We start from the raw sequence: 24,981 nt of genomic DNA on the forward strand, positions 1-24,981 counted from the left end.
GATGGCCACGCAGTGCAAGTGTAGCTATTGGGCCGATGCCATGATGAGGATGATGCGCCCAGGATCCCACCGCCGCTGATCTTGGGGAATTCCTCCCTTCCAGGCTCTGCCCTGTTCTTCTGATTATCTTCTGTCTGTCTTCACAGATCCAGAGGGTTCAGAACAAGGATTTGTGGCTGAATTACCAGATAAAGAAGCAGAGCATCGAGGCGAGGAACAGGAGTGCGAAGAGCGAGAGGCAGCTCTTCCACGGGACCGACCTGAGATCCATCCAACACATCAATCACAATGGCTTCAATAGGAGCTACGCAGGACGACACGGTGAGGAGCGAGAGCCGACTACAGCGCACTGCAGGGCGCACCCCAGGAATGCCGCAAAGCGAGGTGCACCCCAGGAATGCTGCAATGCAAGGTGCACCCCAGGAATGCGACAATGCAAGGTGCACACCAGAAATGCCGCAATGCGAGGTGCACCCCAGAAATGCCGCAATGCGAGGTGCACCCCAGAAATGCCGCAATGCGAGGTGCACCCCAGAAATGCCGCAATGCGAGGTGCACCTCAGAAATGCTGCAATGCGAGGTGCACCCCAGAAATGCCGCAATGCGAGGTGCACCCCAGAAATGCCGCAATGCAAGGTGCACACCAGAAATGCCGCAATGCGAGGTGCACCTCAGAAATGCCGCAATGCGAGGTGCACCCCAGAAATGCCGCAATGCGAGGTGCACCACAGAAATGCCGCAATGCGAGGTGCACCCCAGAAATGCCGCAATGCGAGGTGCACCACAGAAAGGCTGCACCTGGAACGGAAATCCCAAAAACTGAGAGGCGTGCCCAAAAAAAATAAAGCAATGGTGAAGTGATATCCCGGTGCTGTGTGTCCTTTCCAGGGTCTTGTCCACTGTCACTCTTTGTCTGGCCTGGGGTCTCGCTGTCTCCAGCCTGTAGTCTTTGTGTTTCATCTGCTGTCACTCTTTGCCTGGCCCAGGGTCTCGCTGTCTCTGGCTTGTTGTTGTTCTTTGTCCAGCCCATACTTGAACTGTATAAGGGATAGGGTTAACCCTTGTTTTAACCCGTGGTCTCCGTGTTCAGTCTGCTGTCGCTCTTTGCTTAGCTAGGGGTCCTGCGGTCTCCAGCCCGTGGTCTCTGTGTTCAGTCTGCTGTCACTCGTTGACTGGGTCAGGGTCCTGCGGCCTCCAACCCGTGGTCTCTGTGTTCAGTCTGCTGTCACTCGTTGACTGGGTCAGGGTCCTGCGGTCTCCAGCCCGTGGTCTCTGTGTTCAGTCTGCTGTCACTCTTTGTCTGGCTCAGGGTCCCGGTGTGTGGGATTCTCCCCAGGTCAGGGACATTTCCTCCAGTCTCATGTGGAGCTGTATTTTGCTTACACTCGTTGTCATGTCTCGATATCGATCCGGTGATCTCTTGCTGTGTGGTCGGTTTCCCTTGTTGCTGAGCCACAGCCTGTTTGGTCTCTGTCCATTTTCTGATGGTTCTTTTGTCCGGTCGCCTCTTGGGTCGGGCTGTTCATACTCTCCTCGCCCCGATATCTCTGCTGGCTATATCTGTAGATGGCGTCTTCTCAGCTAGGGATGATCTTACTTGGTAATCTCTATTGCTTTTCCTATGGTTTGGTGTGTGTCTTCGTCCCAAACACTCTTCGCTTTCCTTAGTTTGGTCTCTGGGAGGTTTTCACCTATTCTGTTGTGTGGTTCTTCTTGTTTCTTCCGTCGTTCCTGTGTGTGAATGATTTCTTAGCCCGGTGTCTTTTCCACAGACTTCTGTGTATTTCACTTTATAGTCACTATTGTTTTGCACATTGTTCAAAGAGGGGGCAGTTATGGACATTCAGGGCAAGTCGACATTGAGTGGGGCGTCAGTGTATATTTACAGTTGTGGCCAAAAGTATTGACACCCCTGCAATTTTGTCAGATAATACTCAGTTTCTTCCTGAAAATGATTGCAAACACAAATTCTTTCATATTATCTTCATTTAATTTGTCTTAAATGAAAAAACACAAAAGAGAATGAAGCAAAAAGCAAAACATTGATCATTTCACACAGAACTCCAAAAATGGGCCAGACAAAAGTATTGGCACCCTCAGCCTAATACTTGGTTGCACAACCTTTAGCCAAAATAACTGCGACCAACCGCTTCCGGTAACCATCAATGAGTTTCTTACAATGCTCTGCTGCAATCTTAGACCATTCTTCTTTGGCAAACTGCTCCAGGTCCCTGATATTTGAAGGGTGCCTTCTCCAAACTGCCATTTTTAGATCTCTCCACAGGTGTTCTATGGGATTCAGGTCTGGACTCATTGCTGGCCACCTTAGAAGTCTCCAGTGCTTTCTCTCAAACTATTTTCTAGTGCTTTTTGAAGTGTGTTTTGGGTCATTGTCCTGCTGGAAGACCCATGACCTCTGAGGGAGACCCAGCTTTCTCACACTGGGCCCTACATTATGCTGCAAAATTTGTTGGTAGTCTTCTGACTTCATAATGCCATGCACATGGTCAAGCAGTCCAGTGCCAGAGGCAGCAAAGCAACCCCAAAACATCAGGGAACCTCCGCCATGTTTGACTGTAGGGACCGTGTTCTTTTCTTTGAATGCCTATTTTTTTCTCCTGTAAACTCTATGTTGATGCCTTTGCCCAAAAAGCTCTACTTTTGTCTCATCTGACCAGAGAACATTCTTCCAAAACGTTTTAGGCTTTTTCAGGTAAGTTTTGGCAAACTCCAGCCTGGCTTTTTTATGTCTCGGGATAAGAAGCGGGGTCTTCCTGGGTCTCCTACCATACAGTCCCTTTTCATTTAGACGCCGACGGATAGTACGGGTTGACACTGTTGTACCCTCGGACTGCAGGGCAGCTTGAACTTGTTTGGATGTTAGTCGAGGTTCTTTATCCAACATCCGCACAATCTTGCGTTGAAATCTCTTGTCAATGTTTCTTTTCCGTCCACATCTAGGGAGGTTAGCCACAGTGCCATGGGCTTTACACTTCTTGATGACACTGCGCACGGTAGACGCAGGAACATTCAGGTCTTTGGAGATGGACTTGTAGCCTTGAGATTGCTCATGCTTCCTCACAATTTGGTTTCTCAAGTCCTCAGACAGTTCTTTGGTCTTCTTTCTTTTCTCCATGCTCAATGTGGTACACACAAGGACACAGGACAGAGGTTGACTCAACTTTAATCCATGTCAGCTGGCTGCAAGTGTGATTTAGTTATTGCCAACACCTGTTAGGTGCCACAGGTAAGTTACAGGTGCTGTTAATTACACAAATTAGAGAAGCATCACATGATTTTTCCAACAGTGCCAATACTTTTGTCCACCCTCTTTTTTATGTTTGGTGTGGAATTATATCCAATTTGGCTTTAGGACAATTCTTTTTGTGTTTTTTCATTTAAGACAAATTAAATGAAGATAATAATACCAAAGAATTTGTGTTTGCAATCATTTTCAGGAAGAAACTGAGTATTATCTGACAGAATTGCAGGGGTGTCAATACTTTTGGCCACAACTGTATGGTGCCGACCTCTGCAGTCAGATTAGGGACTTTTCTAGTCTGATCAGGGACCTGTTGGGTTCAGGTGTTTATAACAACAATCACATGGATCATGTACATCAGGGTTCCCCAACTCCAGTCCTCAAGGCCCACCAACAGATCATGTTTTCAGGATTTCCTTAGTATTGCTCAGGTGATAATTGCTTCACCTGTGCAATACAAAGGAAATCCTGAAAACATGATCTGTTGGTGGGCCTTGAGGACTGGAGTTGGGGAACCCTGATGTACATAGTCATAACTCTCGTTTTGTCTCCCCACAGCCGCCATGTATGGAAACGGAACGTATTTTGCTGTTGCCGCAAGTTACTCTGCCCAAAGCTTCTCTCCAGCTGATGCCAGAGGCCAAAAGCACCTGTACCTGGCCCGGGTCCTCACCGGAGCGTTCTGTGCCGGCCAAAAGGGAATGCTGGCTCCACCAGCCAAGAATGCAGCTAACATCACCGACCTGTACGACAGCGTCACCGACAATCCGGCCAGGCCCACCATGTTCATCATATTCAATGACATCCAGGCGTACCCCGAGTACCACATCACCTTCTACTGAGGGGCCGCCACATACAGGGGGACATCACTGGTCCCAGGCCTGGACTTCACTGCCAACCAGGGGCCTCTCCGGTCACACCATTTATTGTTCTATCCTAGTTCTTCATGGTGACTAGCATTTAGCAGAAAATGAACTCTACTTGTTCTGGACCCTTCTCCCAATGTGGACCCCTGAACTCCTGTCTGGTGGTCTCTGTGCCTGTATCACTTCCCTACTGCCTTTTCTGCTGCTTTCAGATACCTTTATCTAGATTTTTCTACTGCATGAAGCAGCTATGGTCAGATCTGAGTGTGGACATCCTCATGGGCAGCCCTGGTCCATGGAGCGTCCCGGATGTGGTAGAATAGCCGCAACACCCAGCAGGAGCCGTCACTTAAGGGACTGTCCGTAATGTCCAGAGGTCCGGCTACTCCAGTACAATATCAGTGAACCCACCTTACCCCCTGCTCACCTGTCGCAGGCCTTTATACCAGGCACGTGGCGAGATCTCAGGGACGTGTCGGATCCTCGCAGGGTGTACGGCGAGCTGTAGGTGCACACGGAGCTGATCGGATAGAAGCTGCTGTATGTCTTGAAACTACTGGCTCCTGAAGCGCAGAGCTTACAATCATGGGCACAGGGTCTCTGCTGGCTGTCGTTCTCTCAGGTACAGGACTCTCCCCCCGATCTGATCCCCGGACATCACCACTAGGTGCCTTATAGAGATGCACTGACCTATCATTGCCAATCTGTTACTGCTTCACCGACACACTGTGACGATATGTGCAATATCTCAATAAAGTCTATGCTGCCTGTGTGGTAGAGAGCGGAAATGAAAAAATATTTGTACATGGCATAACAATCCTGCAGGCTTTGGATTAGTACATGGCAGAACAAAAACAATTATGCAGGCATTGGTTTTTAAATGTTACGTACCGTAATGTGACCAGGAGCCGTTCCTCAGGAGGAATCACACGACGGAGCTGTGTGTCCGGTCTCCGGATGGCTCCTTGAACACGGGCAAGCAAATCCATGAAGCTTTCTTGGGACATCCGGGTATAGTCAGTAAATTTCACTGGGTTTGCCTGGAGCTCGCTGTAGAGTGTGTGGTACGCTCCACGGCTCTCCCCGACTTCAATAATCGGATGTACCCACAAACGCCCCCGCTGCCGTCTTCGCTGTCTCTCTTTCTGCCTTTCTTGCTGGCAAGCAAATGCAAAAGCCTGAGCCAGCGCGATGTCCAGATCCAAGTTGAAGCGAAAACTCTTCCAACGCAGATCTATGTTGACAAAGAAAAAAGCAAGAAAATCTGAAGAATTCAGCTGTAACAGGGTCTATATAAAGAATTCCCATGACACACGCTCACTGATGTCCCATTGGTGGAGTCTGTGTCAAGGATTTTCCTTCTGTGAAATGTGACACCTAGAGAACGCATGCGCATAGCAAACGCATGCAAAAATGCATACAAACACTGCGTTTTTTGTCGTCATGCGTATGCTGATGTGTATAAAACCGCTGCGTTTTTGCATGCGTTTCAATTGCACACGATGCGCTGCGCAAAAAGGCGCAAATGAGAAACTAGCCTAAATGATTTTATAACACGGAAGTGAAGGGGTTAATAGTGGAAACAGACAATTATTTGGGTAGAAGGTAACAAGTCTCACAATATCAGCGATAATGGAATTAAGAGCAATGTGGCTGGTCCGGGACCCGATTATCGAGTCTCCCGGAGCGTTAACGTCCTCCTGTTTGTAGCTTTCACAGGCGCCTCTCACAATGATCGGCAGCTATTACACGGTCACTGACAGGCACCGGCGTCTCCCGCTAGTATCCAGTCACATGACACTATATAATTTACAGCCCCGCTTTCTAGCGTTGCGCCGACCCGTCTCTCACCCTGTACTGTGCGTCTACGCTGGAAGTAACTGCCCCGTTCACTCGCGCCTCCTGGTCACCATGGCAGACGGCTGGCTCCACTCAATGGCCTGAGTTTGACCTCTGGTTGTTGACCTGCAGCAGATGGACACCGGGTCTCACCGGCGTATTCTGGACACCGGTGCGTGACCTACAATATCCTGCATTTCTCGGTCCTCCGCCTCGACGTTCCACCACTCCGCATGTCCTCCCTCTCTCACTGATTTCCCGCCTTGCTGCTCCGCCCTTTTACATGTTGTAACTGCGCTACAGCTACCACCTGACCCGGCGCTATAGCACCACTGACACTCGCTGACGATCCGATGGTGAGCGGGAGCGCACTGCCTGCTGCGCCGCCAATGGTTTGCGGATGTCAGGAAGGGTTTAAATTACCATCTCACTGACAACGACCGATAGAATGCGGGACGGGGGGTCCGGTAGCTGCTACTGTGAAGGCGAAGCCCGCGCCATTTTCAGACTTTTTTAAATTTATGAATTAATCTGTACCAGCAAATAAAATAATTAAATGCACACTACAGATGCGATCAAGCTGCAGCGCTGCCGGCTGAAGGGGATTTTCATTTTTTTTAAAAAATATGTATCATTATGTAAAATAGGGGGCGGGTCAGTGAGGGACAGCGATTTGTCAGAAGTCTTCATTATGAATACCTAATCAGAACACCACATAAAGCCCCGCCCACAGCCCCTCCCCACACACAGCCCCTCCTACACACAGCAGAGCCCAGCCCCCCCACACACAGCAGAGCCCCACCCCGGAGCACGAGAATCTCATTAACTCAAAACTGGAAATCCAGATTCCACAACAACCACAAGACGGATTTCATCACCAGGTATCATTGTAATCAGTATAACGGTGCCGACCTGTCACTGTCTGTAGTCACTGAGCACAATCCTGATCACAGGACACTTTAAAGAGATTCTCCACCTCTACAGGTGGTTATTTAGTTTTTACTTAAATGTATGTATTTAGGGTTTCATGAAAAATTCAGCATTTTTTGGATTTTAGGGGCAAGAATTGTGACTACAGGGGGCAGGGATTGTGTTTTTTGGCCTTTATGAGATATATGCATTTTTATGAGTCTGGAGAACATTGTTTTGCATATGTCACATACTTGGGGTTGCGCCTGCAAGGGTTAGACTATCTCCTCTCACTCAGTCCAGCATTCACCCTCTGAAATATGCTGCAGTGGGAGTATAAATCACACCCGGACACAGACCACACACCCCGCTCATACACGCTGCCACCACTCACCGAACACACGGGCGATGAGTCCTGGAAATATTACCACTACTATGTGCCAATCACCAGGAGCACACACACCTATCCTCAAAAAGCCCTCTCTTGCCCCATCCTCTGTATCTAACCATCGCCCTATATCACTTCTCCCCTATGCCTTCAAGCTACTGGAACAACACGTCCATCTTGAACTGTCCTCCCACCTCTCTTCTTGACCACTTGCAATCCGGTCACACCACTCCACTGAAACTGCCCTATGGTCACCAATGACCTACTAGCTGCCAAGGCCAAGCGACACTACTCTGTCCTCCTCCTCCTGGACCTGTCGGCTGCCTTTGACACAGTGGACCATTCCCTATTACTACAGACCCTCTCATCCCTCGGCATCACAGACTGGGCCCTATCCTGGATCTCATCATACCTAACAGACCGGACATTCAGAGTCTCCCACTCACACACCACCTCCTCACCTCGCCCCCTATCTGTCGGAGTCCCACAAGGTTCAGTCCTAGGACCCTGCTCTTCTCCATTTACACCTTTGGCCTGGGACAGCTCATAGAATCTCATGGCTTTCAGTATCATCTCTATGCTGATGACAGATCTACATCTCTGGACCTGATATCACCTCCCTACTAACCAGAGTCCCTCAATGTCTGTCCACTATTTCATCCTCCTTCTCCGCTAGATTTCTAAAACTTAATATGGACAAAACAGAATTCATCATCTTTCCCCCATCTCACGTGACCCCCCCAACGAACCTATCCATTAAAGTAAACGGCTGCCCACTCTCCCCAGTCCCACAAGCTCGCTGCTCGGGGTAATCCTTGACACTGATCTCTCTTTCAAACCACATATCCAAGCCCTTTCCGCTTCCTGCCGACTTCAACTCAAAAATACTTCACGGATCCGTACATTCCTCAACCAAGAATCTGCAAAAACCCTAGTCTACTGGGGAATGAATGGAGCAGCCGGTCCATGCTCAGTAACTAGCGGGGACGTCACCGCTCATCACCGAGTCAGCGCTCTGCTCCATTCATTCCCCAGTCAGTTACAGTCGGCAGCGGTTGTGTTAGCAGCGCTCCGGCTCTAAATGTATTAACCCCCGAGATGGATTTACGCCGTGGGACGTGACTGAGCGCCGGACAGGTAATTATAGATGTTTTATTTTCCCTTTTTTTTTTCACAACGATGGCATAGCTAAGGAATTACCAGTGTAATAAAGATTGTAAAAATGTGTTGTATTCTTTCATTAAAATAATTTATTCTTATTGTGTTTATTTAACCCTTTTTTTATTGTAGGATTAGTAATGGATCGGGGTCTTATTGACTCCTCTCCATTACTAATCCGGGCTTAATGGCACCTTATAATAGAAAGGTGACATTAACCCCTTATTACCCACTTGCCACCGCTACAGGGCAGCGGGAAGAACCGGGCAAGGCTCCAGATTAGGCGCATCTAATAGATGTGCCTTTTCTGGGCAGCTGGGGGCTATTTTAGGATGGGGGGGTGGTCAAGATCAATGGCCCCTTACCAGCCTGAGAATATCAGCCCTCAGCTGTCGGCTTTAGTCAGGTTGGTTGTCAAAAATAGGGGGAACCCCATGTCAGGTTTTCATTCATTCTGCTCTCCTGCCGGCAGAGCAGAATGTCAGCCGGCTTCAGCACCAGCCGCGGGGAACAGCACTGGTATCTAAGGTACACATCGGGTAAGTGACGCGCGCGCTTAGATACCAGATCTTTACACTGGATACCAGCGCCGCTGATCGCTGGTCTCTGTCACACGCAGCGATGCGCGCTGGCCAGTGGGACATCAACGATCAAAAAACGGCCCAGGACATTCCTGCACAATCAGCGATACCCGGCGGGGGGCGGCGGTCACTGATGTCACATAGAGCGATATCGCTGGTGAGATCGCTGTGACGTCATAAAATCAGCGATCGCACTATGGATTCTTTAGAGCATACAAGGTTCAGACTTATTAAAGTTTTAAACTTTAATAGAAAAGGTGCAGTGCTTACAATAAAAGGATATAAAATATGGAAATAAAAATATGTAAATAAGTCTCCCTTCAAAGGCACCACAAAGTGTGAAATGTTTCCAATTCTGTGTGTTCTCAGGAAGGCCCCCGGGGGTCTGAGACCAGGAAAATTGCCTTTTCTCAGGATAGCATATGCCATCACCTTTGTGAGACCTGCAGCCCAAGGGCAAATGCTAGTTAACTGCCGGCCATACATCGCCTACAAATACATATTTCCACTACAGCATACGAGCTTTATAACAATGCAGAGAACTAGAAGAATTCACCTTTCCAGAAAAGCCGAGTTCTGACCACAAGGGGCTCCATGGTAACCTGGTCCCAGGTTGGCCAGATTTAATGTCCTACACGGCCGTATACACGACACATCCGGCCTGGCTTGTGCCACCATTGTATATGGAGACTATAATATGGTGTTCTGTCACGGCCGGCCTCCTCACTGGTCTCGGGATTGTAGTTGGTGCTGAGATCTTCAGCCTTCTCTGGTCACCGTTATCCATAGGGTCAAACAGCGTATAAGAGGAGGTGAAAGCAGCCATGAGGCCACAGAAGCTGCAGAGGAACAGAATCCTGAGGTAATAATGTAGAGAAGATAAGGAAATGGCGTAGCGCCTGTCAGTGCCCCACAAACTAAGAAAACCGACAGCGTAGAACGCGGAGCGCGAGCATCCGAGGTGCAGGCATCCAAGGCGACGGCATCCCAGGTATCGGCATCCGAGGTGACAGCAGCTGAGGCGCCAGCATCAGAGGCGAGGGCAGCCGAGGTGCAGGCATCCCAGGCGAGGGCACCCAAGGCGCCAGCATCTGAGGTGAGGGCAGCCGAGGCGCCGGCATCCAAGGTGAGGGCAGCCAAGGCCATCTGAGGTGAGGGCATCTGAGGCGCAGGCAATGTACCAGAGAGGAGACGATGGTACTTACCCCGATGTGCTGCGCCTGCTGGAATGGTGCCGACCCCAACACACGTTTCGGTGCAAGCCTTTGTCGCGGTGGTGTCAGACCAGCAAGGGGCACATACTAAACAACGCGCATAGTAAGCCCCGCTGATTGGTGGCGCATACGGCTAATCCTGGGGGAGGCGGCACATCAACCACCACATCAGCTGGAGGCGACCATGATTGATGATGTCCCCTGCTGGTCCGACAACACTCTGACAAATGCTTGCACCAAAAGGCGTTGAGGGTGGCTCAGGAGGAGCACGTATGAGTAACCACCATTGTCATCCTCATCTCGGACGCCCACCCTCCACCTTGCCGCCATATACCACCTTCCATGCCCGGCTCTTCCCCGCGGTCACACTTTCTCGCCCTCCATATGGCCGCCATATACCACCTTCCATACCCGGCTCTTCGCCGTGGTCGCGCTTTCTCGCCCTCCACATGGCCGCCATATACCACCTTCCATGCCCGGCTCATCCCCGCGGTCACGCTTTCTCGCCCTCCACATGGCCGCCATATACCACCTTCCATGCCCGGCTCTTCGCCATGGTCACGCTTTCTCGCTCTCCACATGGCCGCCATATACCATCTTCCATGCCCGGCTCTTCACCATGGTCACGCTTTCTCGCCCTCCACATGGCCGCCATATACCACCTTCCATGCCCGGCTCTTCGCCATGGTCACGCTTTCTCGCCCTCCTCATGGCCGCCATATACCACCTTCCATGCCCGGCTCTTCGCCATGGTCGCGCTTTGTCGCCCTCCTCTTCGCCATGGTCACGCTTTCTCGCCCTCATCATGGCCGCCATATACCACCTTCCATGCCCGGCTCTTCGCCGTGGTCACGCTTTCTCGCCCTCCACATGGTCGCCATATACCACCTTCCATGCCCGGCTCTTCGCCACGGTCACGCTTTCTCGCCCTCCTCATGGCCGCCATATTCCACCTTCCATGCCCGGCTCTTCGCCACGGTCACGCTTTCTCGCCCTCCTCATGGCCGCCATATACCACCTTCCATGCCCGGCTCTTCGCCGTGGTCGCGCTTTCTCGCCCTCCTCATGGCCGCCATATACCACCTTCCATGCCCGGCTCTTCGCCACGGTCGCGCTTTCTCGCCCTCATGGCCGCCATATTCCACCTTCCATGCCCGGCTCTTCGCCACGGTCACGCTTTCTCGCCCTCCTCATGGCCGCCATATTCCACCTTCCATGCCCGGCTCTTCGCCGCGGTCACGCTTTCTCGCCCTCCACGTGGCCGCCATATTCCACCTTCCATGCCCGGCTCTTTGCCACGGTCGCGCTTTCTCGCCCTCCACGTGGCCGCCATATTCCACCTTCCATGCCCGGCTCTTCGCCACGGTCGCGCTTTCTCGCCCTCCTCATGGCCGCCATATTCCACCTTCCATGCCCGGCTCTTCGCCATGGTCGCGCTTTCTCGCCCTCCTCATGGTCGCCATATTCCACCTTCCATGCCCGGCTCTTCGCCGCGGTCGCGCTTTCTCGCCCTCCTCATGGCCGCCATATTCCACCTTCCATGCCCGGCTCTTCGCCGCGGTCGCGCTTTCTCGCCCTCCTCATGGTCGCCATATTCCACCTTCCATGCCCGGCTCTTCGCCATGGTCACGCTTTCTCGCCCTCCTCATGGCCGCCATATTCCACCTTCCATGCCCGGCTCTTCGCCACGGTCACGCTTTCTCGCCCTCCTCATGGCCGCCATATACCACCTTCCATGCCCGGCTCTTCGCCACGGTCGCGCTTTCTCGCCCTCCACGTGGCCGCCATATTCCACCTTCCATGCCCGGCTCTTCGCCACGGTCGCGCTTTCTCGCCCTCCACGTGGCCGCCATATTCCACCTTCCATGCCCGGCTCTTCGCCACGGTCGCGCTTTCTCGCCCTCCTCATGGCCGCCATATTCCACCTTCCATGCCCGGCTCTTCGCCACGGTCGCGCTTTCTCGCCCTCCTCATGGCCGCCATATTCCACCTTCCATGCCCGGCTCTTCGCCACGGTCACGCTTTCTCGCCCTCCTCATGGCCGCCATATTCCACCTTCCATGCCCGGCTCTTCGCCACGGTCACGCTTTCTCGCCCTCCTCATGGCCGCCATATTCCACCTTCCATGCCCGGCTCTTCGCCACGGTCACGCTTTCTCGCCCTCCTCATGGCCGCCATATTCCACCTTCCATGCCCGGCTCTTCGCCACGGTCACGCTTTCTCGCCCTCCTCATGGCCGCCATATTCCACCTTCCATGCCCGGCTCTTCGCCACGGTCACGCTTTCTCGCCCTCCTCGTGGCCGCCATATACCACCTTCCATGCCCGGCTCTTCGCCACGGTCACGCTTTCTCGCCCTCCACGTGGCCGCCATATTCCACCTTCCATGCCCGGCTCTTCGCCATGGTCGCGCTTTCTCGCCCTCCTCATGGCCGCCATATTCCACCTTCCATGCCCGGCTCTTCGCCATGGTCGCGCTTTCTCGCCCTCCTCATGGCCGCCATATTCCACCTTCCATGCCCGGCTCTTCGCCATGGTCGCGCTTTCTCGCCCTCCTCATGGCCGCCATATTCCACCTTCCATGCCCGGCTCTTCGCCATGGTCGCGCTTTCTCGCCCTCCTCATGGCCGCCATATTCCACCTTCCATGCCCGGCTCTTCGCCACGGTCGCGCTTTCTCGCCCTCCTGATGGCCGCCATATTCCACCTTCCATGCCCGGCTCTTCGCCACGGTCACGCTTTCTCGCCCTCCTCATGGCCGCCATATTCCACCTTCCATGCCCGGCTCTTCGCCACGGTCGCGCTTTCTTGCCCTCCTCATGGCCGCCATATACCACCTTTCATGCCCGGCTCTTCGCCACGGTCGCGCTTTCTTGCCCTCCTCATGGCCGCCATATTCCACCTTCCATGCCCGGCTCTTCGCCACGGTCACGCTTTCTCGCCCTCCTCATGGCCGCCATATTCCACCTTCCATGCCCGGCTCTTCGCCACGGTCACGCTTTCTCGCCCTCCTCATGGCCGCCATATTCCACCTTCCATGCCCGGCTCTTCGCCACGGTCGCGCTTTCTCGCCCTCCTCATGGCCGCCATATACCACCTTCCATGCCCGGCTCTTCGCCGCGGTCGCGCTTTCTCGCCCTCCTCATGGCCGCCATATTCCACCTTCCATGCCCGGCTCTTCGCCATGGTCGCGCTTTCTCGCCCTCCTCATGGCCGCCATATTCCACCTTCCATGCCCGGCTCTTCGCCACGGTCACGCTTTCTCGCCCTCCTCATGGCCGCCATATTCCACCTTCCATGCCCGGCTCTTCGCCACGGTCACGCTTTCTCGCCCTCCTCATGGCCGCCATATTCCACCTTCCATGCCCGGCTCTTCGCCACGGTCACGCTTTCTCGCCCTCCTCATGGCCGCCATATTCCACCTTCCATGCCCGGCTCTTCGCCAAGGTCACGCTTTCTCGCCCTCCTCATGGCCGCCATATTCCACCTTCCATGCCCGGCTCTTCGCCACGGTCGCGCTTTCTCGCCCTCCTCATGGCCGCCATATTCCACCTTCCATGCCCGGCTCTTCGCCATGGTCACGCTTTCTCGCCCTCCTCATGGCCGCCATATTCCACCTTCCATGCCCGGCTCTTCGCCACGGTCGCGCTTTCTCGCCCTCCTCATGGCCGCCATATTCCACCTTCCATGCCCGGCTCTTCGCCACGGTCACGCTTTCTCGCCCTCCTCATGGCCGCCATATTCCACCTTCCATGCCCGGCTCTTCGCCATCGCCCTCCTCATGGCCGCCATATTCCACCTTCCATGCCCGGCTCTTCGCCACGGTCGCGCTTTCTCGCCCTCCTCATGGCCGCCATATTCCACCATCCATGCCCGGCTCTTCGCCATCGCCCTCCTCATGGCCGCCATATTCCACCTTCCATGCCCGGCTCTTCGCCACGGTCGCGCTTTCTCGCCCTCCTCATGGCCGCCATATTCCACCTTCCATGCCCGGCTCTTCGCCATGGTCGCGCTTTCTCGCCCTCCTCATGGCCGCCATATTCCACCTTCCATGCCCGGCTCTTCGCCATGGTCACGCTTTCTCGCCCTCCTCATGGCCGCCATATTCCACCTTCCATGCCCGGCTCTTCGCCACGGTCGCGCTTTCTCGCCCTCCTCATGGCCGCCATATTCCACCTTCCATGCCCGGCTCTTCGCCACGGTCGCGCTTTCTCGCCCTCCTCATGGCCGCCATATTCCACCTTCCATGCCCGGCTCTTCGCCACGGTCGCGCTTTCTCGCCCTCCATCTGATTCCTCCGCTTTTCAGCTTCCATTTCCTTTGACTAATCGCTGATTTCACCTCACATCGGGCGTCGTGCTATTGTCTGCAGCGTTCTCCGGTGTCAGCCATGTCCGCCACACGGGCCTTGCCTCCCTGCAGCGTTATTGTGGGCAGCACATCGCGCTTTACGGCCGCGCTGCCTCTATGCCGTGCTGAGCCTCAGTTGGGCGATCGTCGGCAGCGGCGGATCGTCTGCAGGGCTGAGTGACCGCCGCCCAGTGACGGTGCCGGAGGGCGGAGACCGCGGCTCGTGTTTATCAGAAACGAAAGCGAAAGCGCAGCCGGGACCGAGCGGCATCCGCCATCACTCCGCAGCATGGGGGACAGCAGCTACCGGTTTCCTGTGGCCCTGAAGTGGGACGAGGGCCCCGACCGCCTGCAGCAGCTGAAGAACAAACTCCGGCTGCATTTCCAGAGTAACAAGAAGTCTAATGGAGGAGAATGTGAGATCCGAGAGGAGGACGGCAGCCGGGGGTATATCCTGATACACTTCAGGGAGGAGGAGGGTAAGTGCCCGGGGTCAGGGAGGAGGAGGAGGAGGGTAAGTGCCCGGGGTCATGGAGGAGGAGGAGGAGGAGGGTAAGTGCCCGGGGTCATGGAGGAGGAGGAGGGTAAGTGCCTGGGGTCAGGGAGGAGGAGGAGGAGGAGGGTAAGTGCCCGGGGTCAGGGAGGAGGAGGAGGAGGAGGGTAAGTGCCTGGGGTCATGGAGGAGGAGGGGGGTAAGTGCCCGGGGTCAGGGAGGAGGAGGTCAGTGTGTACCCAGGGTCAGGGAGGAGGAGGAGGGTAAGTGCCCGGGGTCAGGGAGGAGGAGGTCAGTGTGTACCCAGGGTCAGGGAGGAGGAGGGGGGTAAGTGCCCGGGGTCAGGGAGGAGGAGGAGGAGGGTAAGTGCCCGGGGTCAGGGAGGAGGAGGAGGGGGGTAAGTGCCCGGGGTCAGGGAGGAGGAGGAGGGGGGTAAGTGCCCGGGGTCAGGGAGGAGGAGGTCAGTGTGTACCCAGGGTCAGGGAGGAGGAGGAGGGTAAGTGCCTGGGGTCAGGGAGGAGGAGGGTAAGTGCCCCGGGGTCAGGGAGGAGGTGGGTAAGTGCCCGGGGGTCAGGGAGGAGGAGGTCAGTGCGTACCTCCTGAGGAGGAGGAGGGTAAGTGCCCCGGGGTCAGGGAGGAGGAGGGTAAGTGCCCAGGGGTCAGGGAGGAGGAGGTCAGTGTGTACCCAGGGTCAGGGAGGAGGAGGGTAAGTGCCCGGGGTCAGGGAGGAGGAGGAGGAGGGTAAGTGCCTGGGGTCATGGAGGAGGAGGAGGGTAAGTGCCTGGGGTCATGGAGGAGGAGGGTAAGTGCCCGGGGTCAGGGAGGAGGAGGAGGGTAAGTGCCCGGGGGTCAGGGAGGAGGAGGAGGAGGGGGGTAAGTTCCCGGGGTCAGGGAGGAGGAGGTCAGTGTGTACCCAGGGTCAGGGAGGAGGAGGAGGAGGGGGGTAAGTGCCCGGGGTCAGGGAGGAGGAGGAGGAGGTGGGTAAGTGCCCGGGGTCAGGGAGGAGGAGGCCAGTGTGTACCCAGGGTCAGGGAGGAGGAGGAGGGTAAGTGCCTGGGGTCAGGGAGGAGGAGGGTAAGTGCCCCGGGGTCAGGGAGGAGGAGGGTAAGTGCCCGGGGGTCAGGGAGGAGGAGGTCAGTGTGTACCCAGGGTCAGGGAGGAGGAGGAGGGTAAGTGCCCGGGGTCAGGGAGGAGGAGGTCAGTGTGTACCCAGGGTCAGGGAGGAGGAGGGGGGTAAGTGCCCGGGGTCAGGGAGGAGGAGGGTAAGTGCCCGGGGTCAGGGAGGAGGAGGAGGGGAGAAGTGCCCGGGGTCAGGGAGGAGGAGGAGGGGGGTAAGTTCCCGGGGTCAGGGAGGAGGAGGTCAGTGTGTACCCAGGGTCAGGGAGGAGGAGGGTAAGTGCCTGGGGTCAGGGAGGAGGAGGAGGAGGGTAAGTGCCCCGGGGTCAGGGAGGAGGAGGAGGGTAAGTGCCTGGGGTCAGGGAGGAGGAGGAGGGTAAGTGCCCCGGGGTCAGGGAGGAGGAGGAGGGTAAGTGCCTGGGGTCAGGGAGGAGGAGGAGGGTAAGTGCCCCGGGGTCAGGGAGGAGGAGGAGGGTAAGTGCCCCGGGGTCAGGGAGGAGGAGGAGGGTAAGTGCCTGGGGTCAGGGAGGAGGAGGAGGGTAAGTGCCCCGGGGTCAGGGAGGAGGAGGTCAGTGTGTACCCAGGGTCAGGGAGGAGGAGGAGGGTAAGTGCCCCGGGGTCAGGGAGGAGGAGGAGGGTAAGTGCCCCGGGGTCAGGGAGGAGGAGGAGGGTAAGTGCCCCGGGGTCAGGGAGGAGGAGGAGGAGGAGGGTAAGTGCCCTGGGGTCAGGGAGGAGGAGGAGGGTATCTGCCCCCGGGTCAGGGAGGAGGGTAAGTGCCCCGGGGTCAGGGAGGAGGAGGAGGGTATCTGCCCCCGGGTCAGGGAGGAGGGTAAGTGCCCTGGGGTCAGGGAGGAGGAGGGTATCTGCCCCCGGGGTCAGGGAGGAGGAGGAGGGTAAGTGCCCCGGGGTCAGGGAGGAGGAGGGTAAGCGCCCCGGGGTCAGGGAGGAGGAGGGTAAGTGCCCGGGGGTCAGGGAGGAGTAGGTCAGTGTGTACCCAGGGTCAGGGAGGAGGAGGAGGGTAAGTGCCCGGGGTCAGGAGGGAGGAGGAGGAGGGTAAGTGCCCCGGGGTCAGGGAGGAGGAGGAGGGTAAGTGCCCCGGGGTCAGGGAGGAGGAGGAGGGTAAGTGCCCCGGGGTCAGGGAGGAGGAGGAGGGTAAGTGCCCCGGGGTCAGGGAGGAGGAGGTCAGTGTGTACCCAGGGTCAGGGAGGAGGAGGAGGGTAAGTGACCCGGGGTCAGGGAGGAGGAGGAGGGTAAGTGCCCCGGGGTCAGGGAGGAGGAGGAGGAGGGGGGTAAGTCCCCGGGGTCAGGGAGGAGGAGGTGGGTAAGTGCCCGGGGTCAGGGAGGAGGAGGAGGTGGGTAAGTGCCCGGGGTCAGGGAGGAGGAGGTCAGTGTGTACCCAGGGTCAGGGAGGAGGGTAAGTGCCCGGGGTCAGGGAGGAGGAGGTCAGTGTGTACCCAGGGTCAGGGAGGAGGAGGGGGGTAAGTGCCCGGGGTCAGGGAGGAGGAGGAGGAGGGTGGTAAGTGCCCGGGGTCAGGGAGGAGGAGGAGGGGGGTAAGTGCCCGGGGTCAGGGAGGAGGAGGAGGGGGGTAAGTGCCCGGGGTCAGGGAGGAGGAGGTCAGTGTGTACCCAGGGTCAGGGAGGAGGAGGAGGGTAAGTGCCTGGGGTCAGGGAGGAGGAGGGTAAGTGCCCCGGGGTCAGGGAGGAGGAGGGTAAGTGCCCGGGGGTCAGGGAGGAGGAGGTCAGTGTGTACCTCCTGAGGAGGAGGGTAAGTGCCCCGGGGTCAGGGAGGAGGAGGGTAAGTGCCCGGGGGTCAGGGAGGAGGAGGTCAGTGTGTACCCAGGGTCAGGGAGGAGGAGGGTAAGTGCCCGGGGTCAGGGAGGAGGAGGAGGAGGGTAAGTGCCTGGGGTCATGGAGGAGGAGGAGGGTAAGTGCCCGGGGTCAGGGAGGAGGAGGGTAAGTGCCCGGGGGTCAGGGAGGAGGAGGAGGAGGAGGGGGGTAAGTTCCCGGGGTCAGGGAGGAGGAGGTCAGTGTGTACCCAGGGTCAGGGAGGAGGAGGGGGGTAAGTGCCCGGGGTCAGGGAGGAGGAGGAGGGTAAGTGCCTGGGGTCAGGGAGGAGGAGGGTAAGTGCCCCGGGGTCAGGGAGGAGGAGGGTAAGTGCCCGGGGGTCAGGGAGGAGGAGGTCAGTGTGTACCTCCTGAGGAGGAGGAGGGTAAGTGCCCGGGGGTCAGGGAGGAGGAGGTCAGTGTGTACCCAGGGTCAGGGAGGAGGAGGGTAAGTGCCCGGGGTCAGGGAGGAGGAGGAGGGTAAGTGCCCGGGGTCAGGGAGGAGGAGGGTAAGTGCCCGGGGGTCAGGGAGGAGGAGGAGGAGGAGGGGGGTAAGTTCCCGGGGTCAGGGAGGAGGAGGTCAGTGTGTACCCAGGGTCAGGGAGGAGGAGGAGGAGGGGGGTAAGTGCCCGGGGTCAGGGAGGAGGAGGAGGAGGGTAAGTGCCCGGGGTCAGGGAGGAGGAGGAGGTGGGTAAGTGCCCGGGGTCAGGGAGGAGGAGGTCAGTGTGTACCCAGGGTCAGGGAGGAGGAGGAGGGTAAGTGCCTGGGGTCAGGGAGGAGGAGGAGGAGGGTAAGTGCCCCGGGGTCAGGGAGGAGGAGGGTAAGTGCCCGGGGGTCAGGGAGGAGGTCAGTGTGTACCCAGGGTCAGGGAGGAGGAGGAGGAGGGTAAGTGCCCGGGGTCAGGGAGGAGGAGGTCAGTGTGTACCCAGGGTCATGGAGGAGGAGGAGGAGGAGGGGGGTAAGTGCCCGGGGTCAGGGAGGAGGAGGGGGGTAAGTGCCCAGGGTCAGGGAGGAGGAGGAGGGGGGTAAGTGCCCGGGGTCAGGGAGGAGGAGGAGGGGGGTAAGTTCCCGGGGTCAGGGAGGAGGAGGTCAGTGTGTACCCAGGGTCAGGGAGGAGGAGGAGGGTAAGTGCCTGGGGTCAGGGAGGAGGAGGAGGGTAAGTGCCCCGGGGTCAGGGAGGAGGAGGGGGGTAAGTGCCCAGGGTCAGGGAGGAGGAGGAGGGGGGTAAGTGCCCGGGGTAAGGGAGGAGGAGGAGGGGGGTAAGTTCCCGGGGTCAGGGAGGAGGAGGTCAGTGTGTACCCAGGGTCAGGGAGGAGGAGGAGGGTAAGTGCCTGGGGTCAGGGAGGAGGAGGAGGGTAAGTGCCTGGGGTCAGGGAGGAGGAGGAGGGTAAGTGCCCCGGGGTCAGGGAGGAGGAGGGGGGTAAGTGCCCAGGGTCAGGGAGGAGGAGGAGGGGGGTAAGTGCCCGGGGTCAGGGAGGAGGAGGAGGGGGGTAAGTTCCCGGGGTCAGGGAGGAGGAGGTCAGTGTGTACCCAGGGTCAGGGAGGAGGAGGAGGGTAAGTGCCTGGGGTCAGGGAGGAGGAGGAGGGTAAGTGCCCCGGGGTCAGGGAGGAGGAGGGTAAGTGCCCGGGGGTCAGGGAGGAGGAGGTCAGTTTGTACCCAGGGTCAGGGATGAGGAGTAGGGTAAGTGCCCGGGGTCAGGAGGGAGGAGGAGGGTAAGTGCCCGGGGTCAGGGAGGAGGAGGGTAAGTGCCCCGGGGTCAGGGAGGAGGGTAAGTGCCCCCGGGGTCAGGGAGGAAGAGGAGGTCAGTGTGTACCCAGGGTCAGGGAGGAGGAGGAGGGTAAGTGCCTGGGGTCAGGGAGGAGGAGGAGGAGGGTAAGTGCCCCGGGGTCAGGGAGGAGGAGGTCAGTGTGTACCCAGGGTCAGGGAGGAGGAAGAGGGTAAGTGCCCGGGGTCAGGGAGGAGGAGGAGGGTAAGTGCCCCGGGGTCAGGGAGGAGGAGGAGGGTAAGTGCCACGGGGTCAGGGAGGAGGAGGAGGAGGGTAAGTGCCCCGGGGTCAGGGAGGAGGAGGAGGGTATCTGCCCCCGGGTCAGGGAGCAGGGTAAGTGCCCCGGGGTCAGGGAGGAGGAGGAGGGTATCTGCCCCCGGGTCAGGGAGGAGGGTAAGTGCCCTGCGGTCAGGGAGGAGGAGGAGGGTATCTGCCCCCGGGGTCAGGGAGGAGGAGGAGGGTAAGTGCCCTGGGGTCAGGGAGGAGGAGGAGGGTAAGTGCCCCGGGGTCAGGGAGGAGGAGGGTAAGTGCCCGGGGGTCAGGGAGGAGTAGGTCAGTGTGTACCCAGGGTCAGGGAGGAGGAGGAGGGTAAGTGCCCGGGGTCAGGAGGGAGGAGGAGGGTAAGTGCCCGGGGTCAGGGAGGAGGAGGAGGGTAAGTGCCCCGGGGTCAGGGAGGAGGAGGAGGGTATCTGCCCCCGGGGTCAGGGAGGAGGAGGAGGGTAAGTGCCCCGGGGTCAGGGAGGAGGAGGAGGGTAAGTGCCCCGGGGTCAGGGAGGAGGAGGAGGGTAAGTGCCCCGGGGTCAGGGAGGAGGAGGAGGGTAAGTGCCCCGGGGTCAGGGAGGAGGAGGAGGGTAAGTGCCCCGGGGTCAGGGAGGAGGAGGAGGGTAAGTGCCCCGGGGTCAGGGAGGAGGAGGAGGGTAAGTGCCCCGGGGTCAGGGAGGAGGAGGAGGGTAAGTGCCCCGGGGTCAGGGAGGAGGAGGAGGGTAAGTGCCCCGGGGTCAGGGAGGAGGAGGAGGGTAAGTGCCCCGGGGTCAGGGAGGAGGAGGAGGGTAAGTGCCCCGGGGTCAGGGAGGAGGAGGAGGGTAAGTGCCCGGGGTCAGGGAGGAGGAGGAGGGTAAGTGCCCCGGGGTCAAGGAGGAGGAGGAGGGTATCTGCCCCCGGGTCAGGGAGGAGGGTAAGTGCCCTGGGGTCAGGGAGGAGGAGGAGGGTATCTGCCCCCGGGGTCAGGGAGGAGGAGGAGGGTAAGTGCCCCGGGGTCAGGGAGGAGGAGGAGGGTAAGTGCCCCTCTCCGTCCGTTTGCCGTCTTTGTGTATTATTGCGGTCATATTATTTATTACTTACGCAGCATTCTAATATTACAGTGCGGGACCAGGTGCTACAGAAGGAATCTCACGAGTTGAATCTACCAGGTGGCAAGAAGCTGAAGCTGGATGTGATGTCGGTGGCGGCAGTGAGCGGCAGCATGGCGCACGACGTGTCAGCAGTAAGTGCATCAGGGAGTGGCGGCACCAGTCATCAGGACACGAGGGGGGAGGGGGGGCAGTGTTCTGTTCAATGCGAAACTGATAAAAACAAGCAATAAAACGGAGAGCAGATGGGACAACACGTCAGTCACCGCCTCTGGACGGCCTATAAATGGATACTAGCAGCAGATGCAGGTAATAAAGTATCGCCCCCCGATCACTACCGTCTAGGATAATCACTGTCAGTAGATGCCTCTGATCCAGCGACAGTCCCCCGTACGGTGCGCTCACAGGTGGCGGTGGTACCTGTCCGCTCTGCGCTGGGGTTGGATAAGCACATTATGGTCCACTGTATAGTGCTGTGATGGGAGCCCTGTGTGGGGGCTTTGTTTCCGCACTCCATGGTAGTATCATGTGAGCATTGTATGGCGGTGCTATTTCTACATGGTATGGCGGTATTTGATCAGTGTCAGGTGCTGTTGTGTTTGTGCTCTGTATAGTAATGCATGTTGTTATTATTTGGACACTGTATGGTGGAATTACTTGAGCACTGTATGGTAGTGAAATATAAGCATGGCATAACGGTATTTTTTCAGTCACCCATGACGGCACCACGAGAGAGGGATCCGCCCTTCAAGGACAGGAAACCTTCAAGATAAAAAGGGCGGCTGCTCTCTCCGCATCAGTTGGTTTCCTGTCCTTGATGGGGAATCCTCAAGATGAATTCTTGGAAGATAGAAGTGGATGACTGGGGCAGATGGGTTTGGCAGGCAGAGGTCTGTTACCTCTGTCGCCAGGTGCCAGTAGCGCCTCGGAAGCCACGTTTCTCATGCCCTCCCTGAGCGAGCGTGGGGAGGCATTATGTCAGGCCAAGAGGCGCGGGGGGCACATCGGTGCCTGGGTGAAGTCAGGAGAAGATGATGCTTGGGGTGGTCGTCGTGGAGCAGGTCTGCCACAGCCAGAGTCTTGGTGGCTCCTCGGACGCCAGGTTTTTCCCTGAGCGAGTAAAGCTGGGCACAGAGTGGAGTGTCCGGGGCCTTGTTCCCTGGCGGCACCGACGTGACAGTGCTACAGGTGGTACGCAGGCTAGGAGTTCCGGGGCTTACCTTTCGCTCAGAGGCTCCTCACGGTCGCTATAGTTCCTCCGCCAAGCTGCGGTCGGCAGAAGTCTCCAGGGATGTGAGGTCCTCGTGAGTGCAGGCCGGTATGGCAGAAAGCACACATCAGAAGTTGAGCCAGCGCGCACCGGAAGTGGAATGCCGGGGTTGTGCTCACGTGCGCAGAGGCGGCGGTGCCGGGGTGGCGTGCGCGGCCTGGGAGTCATCGTGCGTCGTGTTCTAGTGACACGCAGGACCAAGAGGCACACAGGAAGGGGCGGCACCCTTTCCTGGGGACGGCGGTTCTCGGGGTCTTTTTTAGAAAGCCGCAAGCAGGGAAGCCGGCAAGAATGGAGGATCTTTCACCGAAACACCTTCAGGCACAGCAGCAAGACGTCCGAGATAGATACAAGGGACGCCAGTCCCTGGGGGTGGGGAGATCACCTGGACACCCTGTGGCTTCAGCAGGCCTGGACTCCGGAAGAAAGAAGCCTTTGGTGAAACAACTGGGAGCTCCTGGTGGTCGAAACAGCACTGAAAGGTCTATTAGCACATCTACAGGGCCATCATGGGAGAGTTCTGTCGGACAATCAAGCTGCAGTAGCATACATAAATCGCCAGGGAGGTGCTCGCTCTCGCCCGCTAATGGAAGGAACAGCTACTAGCAGGAAGACCTTTCCTTTCATTACCGGCCCTGCAAATCCGAGGAACAGACAGCGTGAAAGCAGCCTCCTCGCAACCAGCTAAAGCAGGGAGAATGGTCCTTAAAAAAAGCCATGTTCAACCAGATTGTGGAGATGTGGAGTCGGCCCCAGATAGACCTCTTTGCCTCAGGAGACAGCAGGAGGGTCCAGACGTTCTGTTCCTTGACCCCACAGACAGACCGCATGCAGCAGATGCCTTCAGGATGGAGTGGGCACCGCGGCTCCTCTACGCCTTCCCTCCAATATGCCTCATACCTTCAGTCTTAAGGAGGATCAGGGAGGACAGAGCCACAGTAATCCTAATAGCTCCGTTTTGGCCAAAGAGGCCTTGGTTCTACTGGCTAAGAGCAATGTCTGTAACAGATCCATGGGTCGTCCAGGAGGACCAAGATCTCCTGTCACAGGGGCCCTTCCTCCATCCTCAGATGTCCAGGCTGCATTTAACAGCTGGGAATTTGAGAGCTAAGCGGTGAGGTTTCTTCTTGTGCAGCGTTGACATACCAGCTCTGGCTTGTCAAGGTAAGGAGGCTTATTCGCTGTGCAATGCTCCTCTGGGAAATTTAATATGCAAATTGCCTCTTCGGAGAGGAAGAGGACTTGAACTCTATAGCGCCACCTGTTGGTAGTAGTGATCCTACAAGTCACAATCACCCCTTTATCGAGTCTAGTAATATGACTTAGGATAAAAGCCAAATCAGAATCTCAATTTGCAGACACGGTGTTTCGGGCTATTGGCCCTCGTCAGTGCAAAGTGTGAGAACTGATTTGGCTAGGTGAGAGGCTCTGGACTGAGGTCTAGGGGGTAAGGTTTCGCCTTGTGGAGAGAGACATGCCAGCGCTGGCTTTTATTCCAACTCTCATTACAAGACTCGTTAAAGGGTTGATTGTGACTTGTAGGATCGCTACGACCAACAGGTGGCGCTATAGAGTTCAAGTCCTCTTTCTCTCTGAAGGGGCAATTTGTAGATGGAATCTGAGGTCACCGTTGGGCTATGTGCACACGTATGCAGAAATTTCCTGAGAAAAAAACGACACCATCCCAGGAAATTGTTTTTTGTTTTTTTTTTTTGCATTTTTTTTCCAGAGCATCTTAATACAATGAAATCCGCAGATTTTCTGCAAAATTAATGAACATGCTGCGTTTTTTTCGCATTGCGTTTTTTTTTTTTTCCGGAAAAAAACGCATCATGGGCTCAAAAATTGTGGATTTCATTCTAATGATAGGATGCTTAATGTATGCGTTTTTGCAGGGGAAAAATCGCAATAACAAAAAAAAAAACGCGAAAAATCCTGAACGTGTGAACACAGCCTTAGAGGAGAAAGGTTTCTCGGCAGGTCTGGTCTCCACCATTCTTAGTAGCTGAAAGCCAGTAACCACTAGAATTTATGGGAGGATCTGGAGAAAATTCTTCTCCTTCTCGGGGCCAGTGCAGGAGATCCCGTTAGAGTCCATACTGGAATTCCTTCAGAAGGGGCTAGCGCAGTGGTTCCCAAACTCCAGTCCTCGCAGACCCCAACAGGTCATGTCTTCAGGATTTCCTTAGTATTTCACAGGTGATGGAAGTATCATCAAGGCATCAGGAATTTTCTCACCTGTGTAACACTACGGAAATCCTGAAAACATGACCTGTAGACGTCCGCGAGGACTGGAGTTTGGGAACCACTGGGCTAGAGCTTGGCCTAGCAGTTCCCTTAAGGTACAGGTTCCAGCTCTGCGAGCCTTACATGATTGTGACCTGGCAAATGATAGCTGGGTGGCCAGGTCCATTAGGGCCTGTAGTAGATCTAGCTCAGTTCCACCTCCGAGACCTCCTCCATGGGATCTGAGTTTGGTTTTATCAGCATTGGCAGAAAGTCCCTTTGAGCCATTAGACTCGGTCTCAGTGATTTCACTGAAAACAGCCTTATTAGATGCACTCAGGATAGGTGATTCACAGGCCTGGTCAGCAGACCC

General features: G+C 56.6%; 2 protein-coding genes across 5 annotated transcripts in view; both read left to right on the forward strand.

Annotated features, from left to right (window-relative positions):
* The window catches only part of LOC141054986 (protein mono-ADP-ribosyltransferase PARP14-like), a 73,229-nt gene extending 68,286 nt beyond the window's left edge, over nt 1-4,943 (forward strand). For all 3 annotated transcript variants that reach the window (XM_073551913.1, XM_073551912.1, XM_073551911.1), the window contains 2 exons: nt 147-321; nt 3,821-4,943. In XM_073551913.1, the coding sequence (XP_073408014.1) occupies nt 147-321; nt 3,821-4,104 (459 nt within the window). In that variant the 3' untranslated portion in view covers nt 4,105-4,943. The remainder of the gene's footprint in view (nt 1-146; nt 322-3,820) is intronic.
* A 9,760-nt stretch (nt 4,944-14,703) lies between these two features.
* The window catches only part of LOC141054984 (protein mono-ADP-ribosyltransferase PARP14-like), a 58,917-nt gene continuing 48,639 nt past the window's right edge, over nt 14,704-24,981 (forward strand). The window contains exons 1-2 of one of the 2 annotated variants that reach the window (XM_073551909.1): nt 14,704-15,044; nt 21,125-21,246. In XM_073551909.1, coding sequence (XP_073408010.1) covers nt 14,855-15,044; nt 21,125-21,246 — 312 coding nt within the window. In that variant the 5' untranslated portion in view covers nt 14,704-14,854. The remainder of the gene's footprint in view (nt 15,045-21,124; nt 21,247-24,981) is intronic. The other variant, XM_073551910.1, reaches the window with a different exon arrangement.

This window comes from Dendrobates tinctorius, unplaced genomic scaffold (genome assembly GCF_039654945.1).
Source record: "Dendrobates tinctorius isolate UK_male_01 unplaced genomic scaffold, ASM3965494v1 ptg000182l, whole genome shotgun sequence".
Lineage (NCBI taxonomy): Eukaryota > Metazoa > Chordata > Amphibia > Anura > Dendrobatidae > Dendrobates > Dendrobates tinctorius.